General features: G+C 35.8%; 1 protein-coding gene across 1 annotated transcript in view; it reads left to right on the forward strand.

The window, feature by feature from the left end:
* LOC124368857 (vacuolar protein sorting-associated protein 53 homolog) overlaps window positions 1-19,743 on the forward strand; it is a 63,940-nt gene that overhangs the window by 38,077 nt on the left and 6,120 nt on the right. The window contains exons 10-13 of the mRNA XM_046826307.1: window positions 2,617-2,775; window positions 10,504-10,629; window positions 10,794-10,872; window positions 14,893-15,041. Coding sequence (XP_046682263.1) covers window positions 2,617-2,775; window positions 10,504-10,629; window positions 10,794-10,872; window positions 14,893-15,041 — 513 coding nt within the window. The remainder of the gene's footprint in view (window positions 1-2,616; window positions 2,776-10,503; window positions 10,630-10,793; window positions 10,873-14,892; window positions 15,042-19,743) is intronic.

Raw genomic sequence — 19,743 nt, forward strand, 5'->3', positions numbered from 1 at the left:
TTACACACACATAACAACACTACACCGATCCCCAATCATGTTAAAACCCGTCCCTACATATTTTAATTTAGAAAGCCAATTCACCCCTCATAATTTTCCGGCACCTACCCCCTCCCTAATAATTATATTATTTCATAATACTACTTATATCTAATACGCAAATAATTAAGGTGACTTGCAGTATCCTTGGCCTCCGAAATGATACGCACTCGATCACTTACTCACGACTGGCTTTTCTGGTCCCTTCTCCAGATCTCCTTATCAGTCCGACGAACCGGTCAGTGATCCACACTTAGGCCAGCTACCTTATCAGCACCTGATAAGTCTGGTTCCATCTGTGGATCAGATCCTCTGATATATGTGATGATTAGTCACCACATACTAGTATACTATTCTGTGAGTAAATTATTCTTGGATCTTTGAGATCTTACTACAAGTTGTCTAATAAACATAACTCACTTTTGATTTTGTTATTAATGTAACAGTTAATGCAAGGTGGTGCAGGAATAATAAATAAAGCAAAATAATCTACACATTTTAATTTAATGCTGCAAATCAGGTATTGCAGTTAGATCGGAGTCATCTGCATAATGAAAGAAGTTAGAGCCTAACACCGTGCAACAAAGGACTGCACACAAAACCTCTTTAGGTCTGTGTAAGAGATGCTGGTAAAATAGGATTTCTTTGTGCTCAGTAATGCACATTTCCATTTAAGCAGAAATGTGCTTCATCGGGCATCCAAACGTTTAAAATAAAGTGCGTTCTCATTGATTTTAGCTAATAACTATTCTCAAATTTATAAGTGCAACTCATCGTCATTTGGTTTTAGTTCATGAACGATTCCAAACTTGTAAGAATTATAGTTAAGTTTAGTACTTTTGCATGCCCCAGCGTGTGTCACAATAAAGAGGCAATTTTTCATACTGAATGAAGAGGACTCAACTCAATTAATTTATTTTCAAAAAAACATAAAATGCATGGACAATAGTAAAATACATGTATATACAATGTAGTATATAAAAATAATCAATACAGAGTTACCCATGAAACCTAAAATAAGGTAAACTAATATGGAGGTCTACATTTTTCTCTCTTCAAGGTATTCTCGAACACTAGTAGGTTTTTTCTTAAAATCAAACCTGTCTCTTCAAAGTTCCAAATTCATATTTGGATTGCGTGTGAAGAGGAAACTGGACCTATAAGTGGGATGTTGTAATTGAGACGAAACTCTCTTTGTGCTGCCGAGACATTGTCACAATGTTAGTAATATGCCCTCTTGGCGATTGCACATTCCACACTGCTCCATCACACCATATCGACTAATGTCCATTATCACTCATCAGAATTGTGTCTTTGCGCCAATTATTGTAGACCTACAAGGCTACCAACAAATTCAAGTATTGTACCACCCTGTACAAAGAAAAAACTATTATTTCGTTGATAAAATGTATCAACTACATTGCTTAATAGTTTTCATATTTTATAGGTAATAGGTAACATATTTTCGTAGACAGTATTGAGTGTAGTTTTAGTGTATTGTTATGTAATCTATGTTTTGGGTTACAGTACGAAGATTTCTGTTTAAAATATCATGAAACTGTCGCTCCTCGGGAGGTACTTTTCCCGCGTTTTTATGACTTCGTTTTGACATTAGACTTTTTCATTATTTTTAATGATGTTTTTAGTAGTAAGTGATTGTGCAACACAATGGATCTTTCCCCAGGAACAAGTGGTGTACAACAACCAAGTTCTAGGCGTATTTGTAAATAATAAACAACTTTTGGGTGGGTTGGTTAGGATGTATATACACATTTGTATCAATGTTTTATTTTAGTAAACTTATTTCTTCTTTTTTCATACATTTTTATAAACTTATGTGCTACAATATTTTTGTAAACTACAATAATTTCAATTAAACATTGAAATATATTTTGTTATAATTGCTCACCATATATTTGTAAATAATAACTGAATTTGAGTGAGTTAGCCGAGATGTATATAAACTTTTTCACATTTTTATAAACTTTCTACATTCATGTTGGTTTACACATTTATGTATAAATATTGTTTATGTTTGTGTAAAACAAATAAAATACAGTTCACCTAGCTACGATATATTCATTTGGAATATTCCCACTGCTATAAAAGGGTCTTCCCTAGTGCGAGCGGTAACTATTTACCAGCTGGCAAGAAAGACTGTCCTCAGGAGCTAGCGGTAACCACAGTTAATGCATTCCAGAAATGGTAGAGTGATAATATTTGTTTCTAATGAGTAATTTTCAAATATTTCTGTTATATTTCATAAACAAAAGTAAGTAAAAATATATTTAGAACATTTCAGCATATACAGAACTCTATATAGGGATTTTTAGCAGTGAACGTGTTAAGTTGAAAAATAATTTAAAAGTTCAAATAGTAAAATAAAAATCCGCAATGATTTTGATTTTGTTTTTATTATTGAAGAAGATAACAGGGGAGAAGGGATACTCTAGTTTCACTCCGTGTATTACCTAGCAAACGATAGTAAGTAGACATGTAGTATTATCGCTTTGTAGAGGTCGTTTCTGTTATATTTATTTGGATGAAGTAAAATCAATGCTTTTGGTTTGTTTCAAGGCTGGGAGGCTCCACCAATACCAGTTCTCTCTCTGCCAGCATGACCAACATTACACGGGATCTGCGGGATATATCCTCTGCCTCCAGCATCATCCAAAACTTCTTAAAGGAAGGAGAAGTTGCGAGGTTTTCCAAAGCAGAAATAGCCAGAATCTGCTGGTATGCAAATATTTTTATGATACTATCACCTGTTTTCATTTTTTTAATTGTTATCTTTTGATAGGTAATTTTTGTAAGTTTGAATTATCCAATGATCACATATGGATTCTGCTCTTGCACAAACAGAGTTCGATCAAACTAAGACTAACCCTTGTCATATGGGATTTCCACTGTTTCCGCTAAACTAGAGGCTAAAATATTGGGACACTGAGGAGATAAGGACTCGGTATCAGTGGAATAAATACTGTGCATTATCTACCATCACTGCATCGATTGTTAATGGCATTGCCAAACGATTTGGCTTGCCACGAGATGTAGTAACCAGGTTGATGACTGAAGCTAGCAGCATCTAGGACTGTTTAATGTATCTTTAGTTGAATTCAACCTTCAAACAATTAATATTCCAGAGATGTTTTTAGGTAGTCTTTTAATTGATTGTTATGTTCTGCAATAATCATAGTTATGAGTCTTTGGAATGGTCAGAGAAGACTACAATACAGTGATGGAATTAACTATTCTGTATCAGAATGATCATGGTCTGCAGACCAATCAAGTGAGTATCTCTGTACTTGACTGTACCAGCTCTAAGAGTAGTGATCTGTCCAAAACATGGATGTCATTTTACCATGTATCAGTTTCATCCATCCCAAAAAATTAATTGTTTACAGAGCTGATAGTAAGTACGATGCCAGCTGCAATAGGAGAGATGGTGTCTTGTACACTTTAACTCTTTTACCCTGACGTCTGTGTAGTGCAGTCGTGCACTTTGTATTATTTTACTGGCCACCTATTTGACCAAATGCTTTGATATTCCATTGACTTCAGTAAAAAGATTTATTGCATCAAAGTATAATTGTTCATACAGTTTTGACTTCGTATTTAGTCAGTCTGTGATTGAGAAATTGCAATTCATCTCAGCTGACTGCTCACTGATTGTTGTATACAGCTTTATTTCACTAAAACAGTATAAAGTACGGCAGTTAAATATTAGATTGTTACTTTTTTTTTTTTTAAATGAGTAAAAGGGATTGTTCGAAGTTTCCCGTAATCGTAAAAATTAACCAATTACTAACCTAGTTGCGAGTGGTGTGGATGTGAGCAGTGACAACGATTTGAGTGATAGCTATCTTGAAATGTCTGAGAATATTCTAGATATGTACATATTGTATTAAAAGATTCTTTTAATTTTGTAAATATAAGCTATAAATGGTTTTAATTATTTTATCAGAAATAACTGTGATTTTATGTTATGTACTATGAATTTCAAAGCTCATGATACATTTACTTGCACAAAAATGGCAAAAAGGAAAAATAACACGTCCTTACAAAATTTTATGTTACTCAACTTATGAATAAAGTAGGCATATCATTTATATTTCATTAGAATAAGAATTAAATTTAACATAAAATAAATAGATATTTGTTTGTCAAATATGTTTTTAGCTATATGGTTTTCATCAACAAACTTGAAATGTTAATTTATTTTTTATGTAAATAAATATTAAAAAATAATACATTTTCAAGATATTATTTTGTTTTTCTCAATATGTTTGTGAATTACATTTAATAAGAAGTAAAACTGAAAAAGAATTGGCTTGATATATTAAAACATAGCCTAATATTAGTTTTATTACAAAACACTTACATTTTCTTCTAAAATAGCTTGGGATTTGTGGCACACCACTTGATATAATGGTCGGGTTTAAAATGGTTAACCAAAAAATTTATTTCAGGAGATCTGATCTGGAAGTTTACTCTGAAAGTGTTTGGTCTGAGGTTCATATACTTGGAGTGTACCTCTGTGTGTTCTTCAAACTACTCTTCTCTAGTTCATCCTGTCGTCTTCAATATTTATCTCAAGATAGAGTTAGGGTAAATATACTTCCTGTAATATTACATCTTGATGATGAATGACTTCAGTGCTCAAGTCATGATTAGGTTGAGTGTTCCTTTGCCCTTGGACGTACTTTTTATTGTAGATTATTTGGATTTATACCAGCAATTTTCAGCTTATAAGTGGACTGAAAGGTTGTTATCTTATTCCTATTTTTTAAAACTATCCAGTTTGCCATCAAGAACTATCTAAAACTATGTTCAACTTATGGGAGTGACAGTATTCTACTTTCATTATCAAAGATGTATAAAGTCAAAGTCAAAATTTTCTTTATTCATATACAGGGTGACCAGCGGGAACCGGACGTTTTTTAAATAAACATAAACCACTTATTTTTTAACATAAAACTTATTTTTATTACATAGAATTGTTTGTAATTACCATGCCATTTAAGAACAATGTTACTTATGGAATATAAACGTCAAATAGATGGTGTCCATTTTCTTGAATGCAGGTTTCTAACCTTTTAAGAAAAATCCGCATGTACACGTTCGAGAAGCTCTTGATCAATTGCTGCCACTTTGGTCTTGATTGCATCCTTTAGCTCTGCCAAGGTGCGAGGTTTGTTGTTGCAGACTTGTGATTTGAGGTACCCCACAAAAAAAGTCACAAGTCGTCAAGTCGTCTGGTGACCTTGGGGGGCCACTGGATGTCACCGAAACGGGAAATGAGCCTTCCTGGAAAACAATAGACAATAGACAATAGACAAATTTCTTTATTACGTGTTCATTAAGAAACAGAAATAGGGTCATGAAATACAAGTACAACAAATATTATGTTGTCAGTGTCAATGAACATGGCTGCGCCTCAGGTCATCTTCTCTTGCAGTTATAAATTCTTCCAGCGTGTAGGTTGGCCTGCTCACAAGGAAGTCATGGAGTCGCTTCTTGAGAGCTGCTCCTTTGAGTAGCTTTATTGGTGTTGGAAGAATGTTCCACAGTTTACGGCCATTGTAGCTTGGACTTTTTCCATACAGGGTTGTGCGATGTATTGGCAGGACATAGTTTTTGGAGGTTTCTTGTGTTATATTTGTGGTAGTCTTCATTGGTCTGTAGATTTAGCTTGTCAACATATAAGATAATGTGTAAAATGTATAATGATGTGACTGTTAAGATTCCTAGAGTTTTAAAAGCTTGTCTGCAGCTTTTCTTGAGGTCCGAGACTCAGCAAGAATTCGTATAGCTTTTTTCTGTAGAAGAAGAAGTCTGTTATTGTTATTGGCTGAGGATCCACCCCACACAGCAATTCCATACCTTAAATGCGATTCTACAAGAGCGTGGTACGTTGTTTTGGCAGCTTCCAGATCACTAACCCATTTGATTCGCCTTAAGGCATAGATTCCCAGTACTGATTCTCTTGCATAGATTATCCACATGTTCTGTCCACGTAAGTTTGTTATCCAGAACAACTCCCAAAAATGTAACAGAATTTTTTGTTGATATATCAAGTATGTTAGGGATAGGGTCTTTTTTTCTGCTGAAATTTACTTGAATTGTTTTGGAGGGGTTTATTGCTAGGTCGTTACTGTTACAATAATTGAGTGCTTTATTAAGTGCGTTTGTAGCTGTTGCGTGGATTCCCCTGGCGGTGTCATTTTTGACCAGGAGTGTTGTGTCATCTGCATACATAACACAGGTGGTGTGTTGGTCTTGAACATGTTCGGGGGGAAATCGTTAACAAAGAGCACAAAGAGGACGGGGCCAAGGACCGATCCCTGAGGTACACCACGGTTGACAGGCAGTGGGTTGGACTTGACTGTGGTTTTTTTACACCGCAGCTTGTGGTTTGCACCTCGACAATCTGAGAGCGGCCTGTTAAATAGTTCATGAACCAGTTTTTTTGCTCCTCCTACTATACCCAAAGATGTTAGCTTTCTTGCAATTATGTCATGTCCTAAGCAATCGAATGCCTTGCTGTAGTCAAGTAGCAGGGCAGTAACATATTGTTCTTTGTTAATTTGAGTAGTAATAAATTCAACAAGGCTGATTATAGCAGACGAAGTTGACCTTTCTTTTAGAAACCCGTGTTGGCTGTTATTTTTATGAGCTTTTGGTGGTTTAGATGTTGCCTCATGAGTCTATTTAGGACTACTTTTTCTATAATTTTTGAGAATGTCGAGATCAAAGAAATGGGGGCGGTAGTTTTTCACATCTGTAGTTTGTCCTTTTTTATGTTTGGGTATACTTTTGATAGTTTTAGTGCTGACGGGAATTCACCAAGGGTGAAAGATTTATTAATTATACTGACTAGTGGTGGTGTGAGTTCATTTACACAGTGCTTCACTATTTTTGAAGAGTACTCGTCTACTCCACTGGAGGACTTTACCTTAAGGGAATTTATAAATGGATGTTACCTCTTTGTTATTAGTCAGTTGTAGAATTAGTGGGTTGTTTATGTTTTTTCTTGAAGTGTGGTCTGCTTGGTTATTGTCGTCGGTTGGTTGGCGGTTGTTGTTTTGTTTTAGTGTCAGCTCAGCTATTTCAGTGAAAAATTTATTTAAGTGTCCTGCAAACTATAGAGGGGTTGTTTGTATTCTCTTCATTTATTGATATGCAGAGTTCATCTGGGTGATCCTTTTTAATTTTCCTCTCTTTGTTTATATAATGTGCCATAGGGCTTTACTTTTGTTACTAGCTGAGTCAATTAGTTTTGAATTCGCTTGTTTTTTTAGATCTCGAAAGTTTGATATCGTAGTTCTTTTTCTTTCTTGCCATGTCTTCTTTGTCTAAGTTATTCCCTGTCATTATAAATTTACTCAAGGCTCTGAGAAAAATGTCTTTTAGCTCTTTAGCCTCGGAGTCATAGTGTGATTTTACCTGTTTCTTTCTCTGCTCTATTTTTTTCTTGGGACAGGCAATGTCAAGAGCTATTTGAAGGGTATTGGTAAAAATGTTGTAGGCTACATCTGTATTAGGGGCATAGTGGATGTTGTCCCAGTTTTTGTTTGACAAGGAGGGATTTCAGATTGTTTAGGTTGGCTTGGCTAAAAAACTCTTCTAAACGTGGTCTGTGAACTGTTGTTAATTTTGCAAATGTTTATTTTAAGTACTTGTGCCGTGTGATCTGATAGACCTGTCATAATAATGTTTGTGTCATTGCCGTCAGGTAGATTAGTACATATGAAGTCAATGGAAGTGGCTGTTTCATGCGTTAATGCGTGTTGCAGGTAGGAGAAGCCTTCGGATGTTGTGTGTAATTAGTTCATCCTTAAGTAGGGTGTTTTCTGTGGTGTCTTTCATGTCGTCTATATTTATATCTCCCATGATCACTACAGGTTTGTTATGGGCTTCTATGTGGTCAAGGATATTTGATAGGCTGTTTATACAGGATTTGGCACTCTCTTTTGGGGAACGATAGATTCCAAGAAAGTAAATGGTTTCCTCCATGCATTTAACTTTGGTCATTGCCGCCTCACAACAGAGCTCCTGACATAAGTGGGAGACATCAATGGCTAGGGCACTTTGTACCAGGGGCTGTTTGACATAGATAGCGACCCCACCTAGTTTGTGGTTTTGCCGACTGAATTCCGCTATTAATGAGTAGTTTTCAATTTGGGTGCTCCTCAGATGCTCCTTTTTTAGTCCGTGCTCCGTTAATATGACTAAGTTTGGTTGTGTTTCATTAAGGATATGGTTTAGGCGGTCTACCTTTTTTCCTAAACCACAGATGTTTTGATGTAGAACTGTTAGCTGAGTATTTGTGATTTTTTTAAAGTCGAGTTTATGAATATTCTGGTTTTGAAACTTGCTTATTTTTTGGTTGACCTGGCCTAAAAAAAAGTTCTCTAGTCTTGGTTGTTGCCTGTGAGTTTGGTTTTTGTGTGTCATTGTAGATCTTGTTTCGCCTGTATAAACTTTGCTGTAAGGCTTTGGTATCTGTCGCCGTGAAGTTTCCAATCGTGGAAGTTGGGGGGTAACAAGTTTTCATATGTTTGTCCTTCCGACGGACCACAACCATTGACAAGCGAGCAGTATGCGGTGTGTGGCACCATCTTGTTGAAAATAAACGTGTTCATTTCTGTCTAGACCTCTAGACAGGATTTTGCTTGTTAACTTCTCCATTTAAATTAAAATGTGCCTCATCACCATAATGATTATTGTGCTGTCATTATCTTCGAGCAACACTTGCATTGTGAACGGCGAAGTCCTCTCGCTGAGCGTAATCTCTTTCCTATAGCTTCTGAACAACACACATTTTATAGGGATGAAATTTTAAATCACTTTGCAAAATTTTCCGCACTGATTCACGCTTTAACCTTTGTTCACTTGCATGTCTTCTTGCTGAACGACTTGGGCTCCCGAATGAGGGCTAGTCTCACCTCTCGACGTTTTCCGGCGTCCTTATGGTCTTCCTTGGGCCAGGAGATTTTTTCTTTAAAAAACTCCTGTCATTCTCAGATTTTTAACCCACCTGAAAAATAGTATTGCGGGTAGGAACCGTACCATGGCGTCCAAGGTTGAAATGAGTGCGAAAAATCCGTTGTACCGTTGTAACAGATTCGCCATTTTGCACATACGCGTCGTATGCAAACATGCGATGCTCCACTGTCCACTGCTCCATGGCTACTGAAATGGCATTGTATAGCGAAGTCATTCACCACACTCTCCCCCCTCTCCCATCTTGGCTGAGCGTGTACTAGCAATTCCAAAAACGTCCGGTTCCCGGCGGTCACCCTGTACATCAAGTACAGAGATAGTGTCAAAAGGTAGTTAAATTAGTTGGTAACTTGTAACGTTTTGCATAGAGCATTAAAGTCCATGATTGGTCAGTTGGTAGAACTCTTCGAGCGTGTAGATAGCCTGGCGTGAGAGCAGTTTTCGGAGTTCGAACTTGAGCTGTTTCCCTCTCTTCGTTCTTATTTGCGTTGGCAGACAGTTGCTCAGCTTTCTTCCCATGTAGCATGGTTTTTTCTCGTACTGTGCTAAGTGATGAGTGGGAAGTGGATACATCGTTGAGTTGCGGGTATTGTAGTAGTGTAGGTCTTCGAGTCTTGATAGGTTTTCTCTATCAACGTACAGGACAACTTCTTGGATATAGAGAGCTGTCACGGTCAAGATCTTTAATGTTACAAAGGCTTCTCTGCAGCTCTCCCGGAAATTGAGATTTGCAAGAATTCTAATTGCCTTTTTTTGAAGTGTCAGAATTCTAGTATCTTGTGCAGAATAAGAACTATATATTAAGAATATGATGTATATTTTAGAGACTTCATTTTACTGTCGATTTAAGTGCGTATTGACTGACACAGGGCAGTGTTATACACAGACACGATACAATAGCTCGGGAGTGCTTTTGAGCCCAACAGCATAGAACAGCAGCATTTGAACGCCTCTTTTCTCAGGCTGGGATCAAGCCCATTAACAGTCTCCCTGAAACACAAAATTTATAAGCCAATCCAAAAAAATTTAAAACTCAATTAAAAACTACCTGGTATCCTGTGGTTTTTACTTAGTTGGCAAGTCTATGGAGTACACACAGTATTGATATTCGCAGCGATGTTACAATCCTGGGGGTTGATCCCACGAATGTTTGTTTGTATGAGTATAAATTTGTGCCTGCGAGCAATTGTATGTAAAGTCGAGTGAATGGATTTAGTTTGTAAAAATTTGTATTAATATTGACTATTGCAATACAATGTAATATATATTGTCGACACAATAAATATATTCTATTCTATACCAAATATTTTTTTTATTTATAGTCAAACTCAGAATACTTTTTTGTGACAAAGTAATATATTTGGATGTATAAACTATTTGAGATAGTGTATATAACTTTTTATTGTTATAAAATTGGAATTCAAAAGTATGCTTTACAGAATTTGTTTTCATTTTCAGTATCTTGACAACGGCTGAATACTGCCTCGAGACGACTCAACAATTAGAGGAGAAACTCAAGGAGAAAGTGGAACCGTCTTTGGCTGATAAAATTAATCTGTCCCAAGAACAAGATATTTTTCACAGGTTATTATTTGAATTTACATCTTTTAATGGTTTAACCAATTTTGTTGTTTAAGATCGCTTACAATACTTCTAAGGAGTTAAGTATATTTAAAATATTTTTTGCTATTAAACCACTTTGGTTTTGTATTCATATATGGTTATTATTAAGGTTTTTTTGTTTACAGTGTTATATCCAACTGTATTCAACTTCTTGTCCAAGACTTGGAAATGGCGTGCGAACCAGCATTGAGTGCTATGAGTAAAGTAAGTTATATTTTTTTCTAAGTTGTCTAGTTTATTTTCTCTTGATATGGTAGTAATCATTGCCTCTTTTTTGACACTTCTAAAAAAATTCCTAGTTTTAATTTTCTTTGTATCATTTCACTTTGCCCATCCAAATTGTATTAGTTAATAGGGTTGTATTACAAGAGGATAGTAACTGAATGTTTACCCACGTGCAGGAACGAACAAGACCCTATAGTTATCAGTTTAACACGTCAGCAACCCAGCAGGTCATATTTATAATGACTTTTTCCAAGCAAATTATATAGCGTAACTCAGAATTTTGAGGTTGTGACTTCTGTGTGTGTATATTCTGGGTTTGCTTACTCATTATTCATCATTACTATCATCATCATCACATTTGAATCCAGTAGTTTATTTCAGTTTAAAAGTCAGCCAGGAAATTCACTAGTTTAGTCAATCCAATTCTAAGTACTGGTTTTTATATATATTCCCTTGGACAACATAGCCTTTAAGAGATAGGATTTTAGTTGTTCGCACCATAAAAAGGTAAAAGTAAAATCAACAAAAACGTTAGCCACTTGAGTTAAATAAGATTGTTTGAAAACTATTGTACAAATTACTGTCAGATTAAAAATTTTACAACTCAGACATTGAGCTTTCGTACAAAGATAACCAACTTAGCAATCTGGTATATTTAAGTCAGATAGAAGTTTCTCAGTGTTTTGTTGTAGTTAGGAGAAAGAAAAAAAAACATTTGTACTAATAATTGTTTAGTTAAAATATAGCTAGTAAATAATTCAATAATCCAATGTCAACAGCAAAAAAGACAGAAAAAATTGTTTGTGTTTATGTATGTAAATGGATTTATCATGATGTGTTACACTGTGACTTTTAAACATTTTTATGCCATAAATTTGCACTATGGGTCCTATAGAACTTTTTTCATACTTAAAGGAAATCTTTGGAGTAATCATTTTATGTTTATGCTTAGACAAATAGAAATCAACTTTGTTCCCTCTTCAGGTTCCTTGTATCTCTCAATGTCGGAATTAGTCCTAAATAGAAATATAGGTTCATTTTTGGATTTTTAAGGAACATTTTTTGTGTTTCTTATATGGCTACTTGCTGATGATAACAAACGCTTGTCAGAAATTGCCTTTGCTTATATGCAGTTCTTTTTATTTTATGAATTTAAATTTTGTATGTGGGTTTATTGAATCTTTTTTATTCTCAAGAAGTTGTGTAAGTGTTTACACTGAGATTATGCTTTACTTGAAACCTTAAAAGTAAATTTTACTCTCACCAAGCAAAAAAGTTGTTACATCACATAGCATAGCTATGGTAGGAAATGTTTATTCAATGTGAATGTCGAGTTTAGCTCCAGTTCATCTTCCTCTTAGTGCAGTGTCTGGAATTTGACGCTGTCACAGGCTTAACTCCTGGAATCTGGAGTCCATGTCCGTCTTTGTAGTGATTTTCATTTTTTAATTACTTTTGTACTCATAACATAATATATCAATCAAATTCTTTAAAACACTAAAATACTCTTCCTCACATAAAATTGAATAATAAAAACAATAAAACGATTGTCCAAAATCTTCACTGTATAGAAATATCAGGTAGCCACATGGAAACCTGTAACATGGTGGGTCAGAACAATTTTACTAGTTCTTTGTTTAACATTTGTTTTAGACAATGAAGGGTTTGAAGGTAAAATTTCATTTACCGTTATTAAATATATCACTAGAAGAATACCTTTAAGACTAAGAGCTCTACTGCAGAATTGGCACTCTGATACAGGAGGATGTTTTGCACATGATCTCTGATCAGATGCCACAAAAGTTTTTCCTTTGACAGACCCTTTAGGATTATTTTACCCTCAATGGATGATTGGTCAGAGGGGAAGAAACCTCTTCCACCAGCGGAGCTCGAATGGTACACAGACGGCTCCAAAACAAAAAGCGGCACAGGCGCTGGAATTCTGGGAGTGAGACCATGTAGGGAGCTGGTGGTTCCGTATCCGACAGTCTTTCAAGCGGAGGTCGCAGCCATTATGGAATGTGCTCGTGAGAATCTTCGTCTGCGATATAGGGGCAAGACGATTAACATTTTCACGGACAGTCAGGCAGCACTGATGGCGCTGGATTCTTGCGCAATCAAATCCAAACTGGTTTGGGATTGCTATCAGACCGTTTCCTCCCTTGCCAGAATCAACAATGTAACCGTTTGTTGGGTTCCTGGTCATGAGGGGATTCTTTGGAACGAAAGAGCTGATGCCCTGGCCAACCAGGGCTCAGCAACAATTATGACGGGCCCTCAACCGTTCTGCGGTGTTCCAAGGTGTGAATCCTCTAGGGTTGTCTCGAAATGGATTCGCGCGGAGCATGGGAGAAGGTGGAGGTTGCATCCGGGTTTGGGAGTGAGTAGAATGGTATTACAGTCACCTTCCTCCAAGGTGGCTTCGGACCTTCTCTCATTCAACAGATCAATGTCTTCTAAGGTCATTGGTCTCATTACGGGGCATGGTCACCTGAAAAAGCATCTACACAGAGTTGGCATCCTTCAGGAGGATCCGTTCTGTGGAAGGTGTAATGAGCAGGAGGAGACTGCTGAGCACCTGCTCTTTGATTGCCCTGCAATAGCAAGAGAGCGGTATGCCATCTTTGGTAGCTTGGACAGGGGTGGTGAATTTTCCCAGAAGGACTTGATAGGTTGTTTTCGGCGGTTTGTTGAACTGCTGAAGTTGTAGACTGGTAGGCCTCATGGTGTTTCTGGGGTGCGCAAAAAGCAATTGAGGCTTAAGTGCATGGCAGTAGGCCGCCCCAAGGGGAAAAAAAGAGCTCTACCTCATCTGTAATGGAATAATAAATGTCTCTTCAAAGTATCTTTGAAAGAGATCATATCACAGAACTGACTTTCATGTTACTGAAAATATAGTGTTACTGTTTTTTTGTTTCACTTGAGAACGGCAAATGTCAAAAATCCCAATAACAGAATGATCCTTAAATCTACCGAACAATACAAATACGGCTGTAAGGAGCTGCTTTGTAACCAAAAGTAAAAAAATGTAATTTGGGTTGTTCCAAAACAGAATGGAACATTTTTTTCTCATCTAAGTTAACATAGGTTAATTGTTGTAGTATATGGACAAAGTGTAGAATTTCAAAATACACAAAAAAGCATATTGTACAATTAAAGGTTAAAAATATAAATAAATCATTGCTACATAATACAGTATATGACAATATTGTAAATATGAAAATCTAGTGCTATGGGGTGAAACAATAATTTATAAACTAATGTTACTTGTATAAAACTCTTCTATTGAGTAAACGGATTTTCCAAAGAAAAAGCCATATAATTAGACAAAAACATATTTCTAGGTTTTATTTTACGGTTAAATTTATTGTACAAATTAAGTTATAAAATAAAATGAATACATTGAGGCAAGTCTTCCAAACATGCATGCACCTCTTGGATCCTCTCATTTACCAATGTATTTGACCAGCAGAACTCTAAATAAATCAAGTTCCTAAAACAGCCCTTACATCCAAGCATGCAACATTTGAGAAAAATGAGACCTTACTTAAAACAAACTGAGAATGAAAATAAGTCAAGCTATCACAGCTCATATACCAATTTTTATTCTTTGATCAAACTTGCCAAAGCGATCAAAACTGCATAATGCGCTCACATTGACCAAAATAATTGTAATTTTTAAATGACGATGCAATTTCAACCAAGAATGAAAAATGCTTGTACATTATTTTGTAATAAACATGTTTTGGAGTGATTAATAATGTCCGTGAAAATATTTTCAACGCCTAAAATGCAATTGGATAATATTCAGAGAGTATTATTACCATTGTGTGACCACTGGTGGGGGACAACACACATTTCTAATAGACAAACAGAAAAGGCCCGTGAACGTTTTAGAGCGTTATTTTTTATATCTTACATCTTATAAACACAAATGATTGAATAGTGTTAAAAATTAATTCCTTGTTCCTTTAAGTGTATTAGCCTTATTGATTCCAGATTCAGTGGCAAACGAAAGAGTCGGTCGGAGATCAGAGTGCGTACGTTACTGCGATCACATCTCACCTCAAGGCCTCTATACCCTTCATCAAGGACAGTTTGTCTTCCTCTCGCAAATACTTCACTCAGTTCTGTGTCAGATTTGCCAAGTAAGAAATACTAATTCATGATTTGGTTCAAAATTAGTTAAGTTAAGGGTTAAGTTAACCCTCCGACTGATAATAAGAAACTCTCAGAATGATACACTGGTTTTTGTCTTTGCGCATCATGTTTTTCAGATATTTAAAAAAAATATGTGCTAAATGCTAAGTATTATGTGTTATATATAAATTTTTTGTTAGAAACCATAGGAAAATGCAAAATAATACAAATATGCATTTGCAAGAGTATGTTTTTTTATTTGTACATAAATTGAAATGTGTATTTTAATTTTTTTGTTTTCTAAGTTTCACACCATATAACTTTCACATGACTTGAGGTAGTAAGATACTGTAAATGTATAAATTATACACAGTTTTGTAGTGAACAGAAAATATTGTAACATATATACACTTATTTGCAATGCAAAACAAGTTTTTTTATAAAAATGTAAAGAATGTACTACTTTTTTTGGCAGTATGCATCCATATTGGTGTTTGATGAATTCTTTGGGCAAGAGGAATATCAGATAATGGTGAATTTTATTTCACTGTCAATATCAATTTTCACAACCTAACTCACATTCCACCGGTTTAAAATCATCCTAAGTACCTGAAAACAAATCTAACAAACAAATATAATCATGCACTTTATTTGCCAATATTTCACTTTTATCAACAGAACTAATATTTTTATCATCCAATAGTTCACGTATATAATTTTAACAACGAGGATCACCCATTTCACAACATAACAATCAATTATAAACAACTAGCCTTCATAATAACTAAGCAACAGTACCGTAACAACAGAGAACGTCAAGGCCGTGCAGCGCATCACCAGCTGCTTAGTCTGTCAGCTGTATGCTGCGGCTTTTGGATCGATATCAGCTGACCAATGAGTAATATTACAAATATAAAGTGTAGAAAATGAATTGGTATTCATGAGTAGAGGATTCGACTGGTGCAAGTTACGTCTTTATAACTTAAACAGTTTTCTTGTAACAATAGCAGAAAGTTGACTGACGGCTGTGCCATCTTTATCAGTTCACAAGCAGTATTGATGAATGTCTGTGCTGTTGGTCATCAGTTGGAGGGTTAAAGTTTGTTCCAAAAGCAGCAATTGTTACAAGGGCTAATCCAGAACCGATATTCGGGAAGGGTCATCTTGGTTTAGTTTACCGTTATCTTTACTGTTACAGGTACTACGAATATGGTTAATTTTTTCCATAAAAACATCTTCAAAATCTTGAAGGGCCGAAGCCCCCATAGCTCTCCCCTAAATCCACAACTGGACTGTTATTAGTTCAAATACCACCTCATTAACATAGTGAGCATCACCTATTTTACTAAAATCCCTGGCATTTTGTGTATAGCATGAGGTTGAGTGGTAGATAGGGTTCATCGCCTTAACTCCGCCTCTGTAATAAAGGCATTTTTAATTTCATCTCACTGATGTCATATAGTGTGGAAGTTCACTTTATATAGATCAAGTTTCAAAACACAAGTTTTAAATTCAGCACAGTTATTGTAAGAAATATGGGGAGCAAAAATAATTACTCTCAAATTATCATATCAAATTTTTTATTAATAGTTAATCAGGTGTAGACGATTTCACTGTATCAGACTATTTTATTCTGAAATTTTCTGGCATTTCTGGTTAAATTTGACGGAGGGTTTTCTAACATGCCATCGAGAGCTTTAACCCTCAAAGTGCTGAGTATATTCACTTGTGGTGCTATAAGTTTTTTAGGAATTTTGCAAGCTAATGTTGAAAGTAAATAATAAGTACAGTAGAGTCCCGGTAATCCGAGGTGAATGGGACCGAATGTACCTCGAATTGTGAAGAACTCGAATTATACGGAACACTTTGAGAAAAAATTGGGTTATAATTAGAACTGAAAGCAAACAAAAGAAATACGCTTTTATTACAAATACCAGCAATTAAGAAATTACTTACAGAGGTCCAAAGATGCAATGTTTACTTAAAAAAAACTGTCTAGAGTTTTTTGTTTCACCACACTGCAGCGTTTTGCGGGCAGCCATGTCTCTCTCCACCGCCGAAGCAATAACGTGTCTGCCGCTGTCACCTCTGCTTGCTGCTCTACGTAGCGCAGGGCCGCAATCCAGTGCCGCGTAGCTGTCGCTGTCAGTCATTGCCGGGTACTGTCTCCTGCACACTTTCTTCTTCCTCACTCCCCGTCAGCTGTCATGTCTGTGACCATCTCAACTGTGGTGTCGTCTGTTGTCTCTAACTGCTCGTCCCTACTCATCCCACTCTCCAATATCAGTTTTAATTTGTCCCATTGCAACCAGGAAGTCTGTTTATTAAATTTATTAACGGTAGATCGTCATCTTCATCATCATTTTCAATTTTACACACTCCGATTTTCTTCCATGATTTCTGGATTGTTTCTGGTTTAATTTTGCTCCAAGCTTCAGCGATCCAATAAATTACATCCTTGATTGTGACTCTTTTTCAGGAAATATTTTATGGTTGCCTCCCTATTGTTTGAAACATTGATTGTAACAAACGGCGTCTGTACTTTTTTTTCAAGTTTCAAGTACGCCTTGGTCCATAGGCTGAATGAGGCTGGTCACGTTCGGTGGCAAAAACATCGTGCGGTTATGCCATCGCATTGCAGTTCCCCTTCATCTGGGTGTGATCCTGCGTTATCAAGTGTTAAGATGGCTTTAGAGGGTAGTTGCTTTTCTTCAAAAAACTTTTTGGTTTCAGGAACAAATTCACTAAAAAACCAGTTTTTAAAAATTTGTTTTGTCCATCCATGCGTTTTTTTGGTTTGTATAAGTTACTGGAAGCGTTGAAATAGACATGTTTTTTAAACGCACGAGGCTTAGCAGACTTGCCAATGGCAGTTAGTTTTAATTTATGGCTTCCCGACGCATTTGAAGCGGCTAGCACAGTCCAGTCTCTCTTTGCTTTTTTTTGTGACCCGGAGCAGCTTTTTCCTCCCGTGAAGCTAGAGTTTTTAATGGCAAAGTTTTACAATTCAAACCAGTTTCATCACAGTTGTAAATTCTGATCAGGTGTTTAATTTTCACTTTTAATAAGATTTTTTAACTTTTCACAGAAACTGAACAATTGCCTCGGAATCCGCCGAGAGTTTCTCCCCACAAATTTCTAACTGCCTCACGCCATAACGTTTTTTTTTCCAAACGGTCAAGCCATCCTACACTTGCCGTATGATCTTCCTCACCTTCATTGACTTCATTGCGAAAGTACAATGCCTTTTCCTGTAAAATAGGTCCGGAAATAGGACAACCTTTGTTTCTTTGTTGACAAAACCATAAAAATAGGGCCTCGCTAGTTTTTTCATACTCTGCTTTCTTCATAGACTTCCGCTCATTAGTACACTTTTCCGAGCACTTTTCTGATACAAACTTTTCAATTTTATCGCGATTCCTTCGCCAGTCACCAACTGTCACTTCACCAACTCCGTACTCGGCAGCTAATTTTTTTTTAACGTTTCACCTTTATCAAGTCTTTTTAAGAGCTTCTAGTTTTGTTTTTTATCGGTACAAACTTTCTTTTACTTTTTGAACTCATAGGTCACTGTACAATGAACACATAAACACTTCAGAAAATACTTTTTTACTAAAACTTAATATTTAGACAACAAGTACTGTACGTTGTAAATAACAGACGGGTAAGCGCACTGCGATTCGTAATCTAGAACAACCGTACTGTAGTCGAACGTGATGAGCAACGGACTGATTTATTTTTAGACAATATGGGGCGCAATGTTCCGTGGCCTTGACAATAGGGTGGGGGTGGGGCGGTGCAAATGAAGTGGGACTGATGAGTCAGGCTGCCGGCTTCTCCAAGTATGTAGCCTAGCACTCAGTTTACAGACATGGTGTTGTACCTCAGTCAGCTCGGGTGTGTTGTACAAATATGTCAATATCACATTTTATTTTTTTACATGTGTTGGCTCGGATTTAACGGAAACCTCGGACTATCGAGACTCGAAACTATCGAGACTCTACTGTACATACAAATTAACATAGTGACATATTATATGTAGTTTTTTAAATGCAAAAGCTACATAATAAGAAAATAATAACAATTACTTACATTTCATGTTGAAAAGTTATAAACAGCTTTTTAAAAAAAATTCTGTTTATATTTTTCACGTAGCATACTTTTACTACCACAGCATAGCACTGCACTAAACGCTCAAAATAACAATTCAAAATATACAAAATAAAGACAAATTTATTCAAAATAAGAAAATATATACAACTGGAACATTTACTTTTTGGAAAAATGTGTTGTTTTTGCCCACTGAAAATCCATAAAAATCAGGTAAAGTCAAACAATTACTTCAATAGATGAGTTAAAAAAAAAAAAAAAAAAAAAAAAAAAAACAGCATGTGGATAAATTAATAGTTCCATTTTTCTTTTTATATATAAAATATTTTATATACTTTAAAATTTATTACTATATAAAATACATTGAGGAATATAATCAATAATTTTTTGTCTTTTGTAGTAAACGCTGAACTAACCTTGTGTAGCATGGAGGTTAACTTCCAAATTTGTTTATCCAGATCATCTCCATTCCCAATTAATCCAGATGAACAAGTTTGTACTGTACTCAATTCTGGTACTTCAAAAATTGAGAGCACCACTCTCAATGAAGAATCAGAGTCTCATTCAGAATCAAAACAGGAACTGCGGGATCACCAATTT

This window comes from Homalodisca vitripennis, chromosome X (genome assembly GCF_021130785.1).
Source record: "Homalodisca vitripennis isolate AUS2020 chromosome X, UT_GWSS_2.1, whole genome shotgun sequence".
Classification (NCBI taxonomy): Eukaryota; Metazoa; Arthropoda; class Insecta; order Hemiptera; family Cicadellidae; genus Homalodisca; species Homalodisca vitripennis.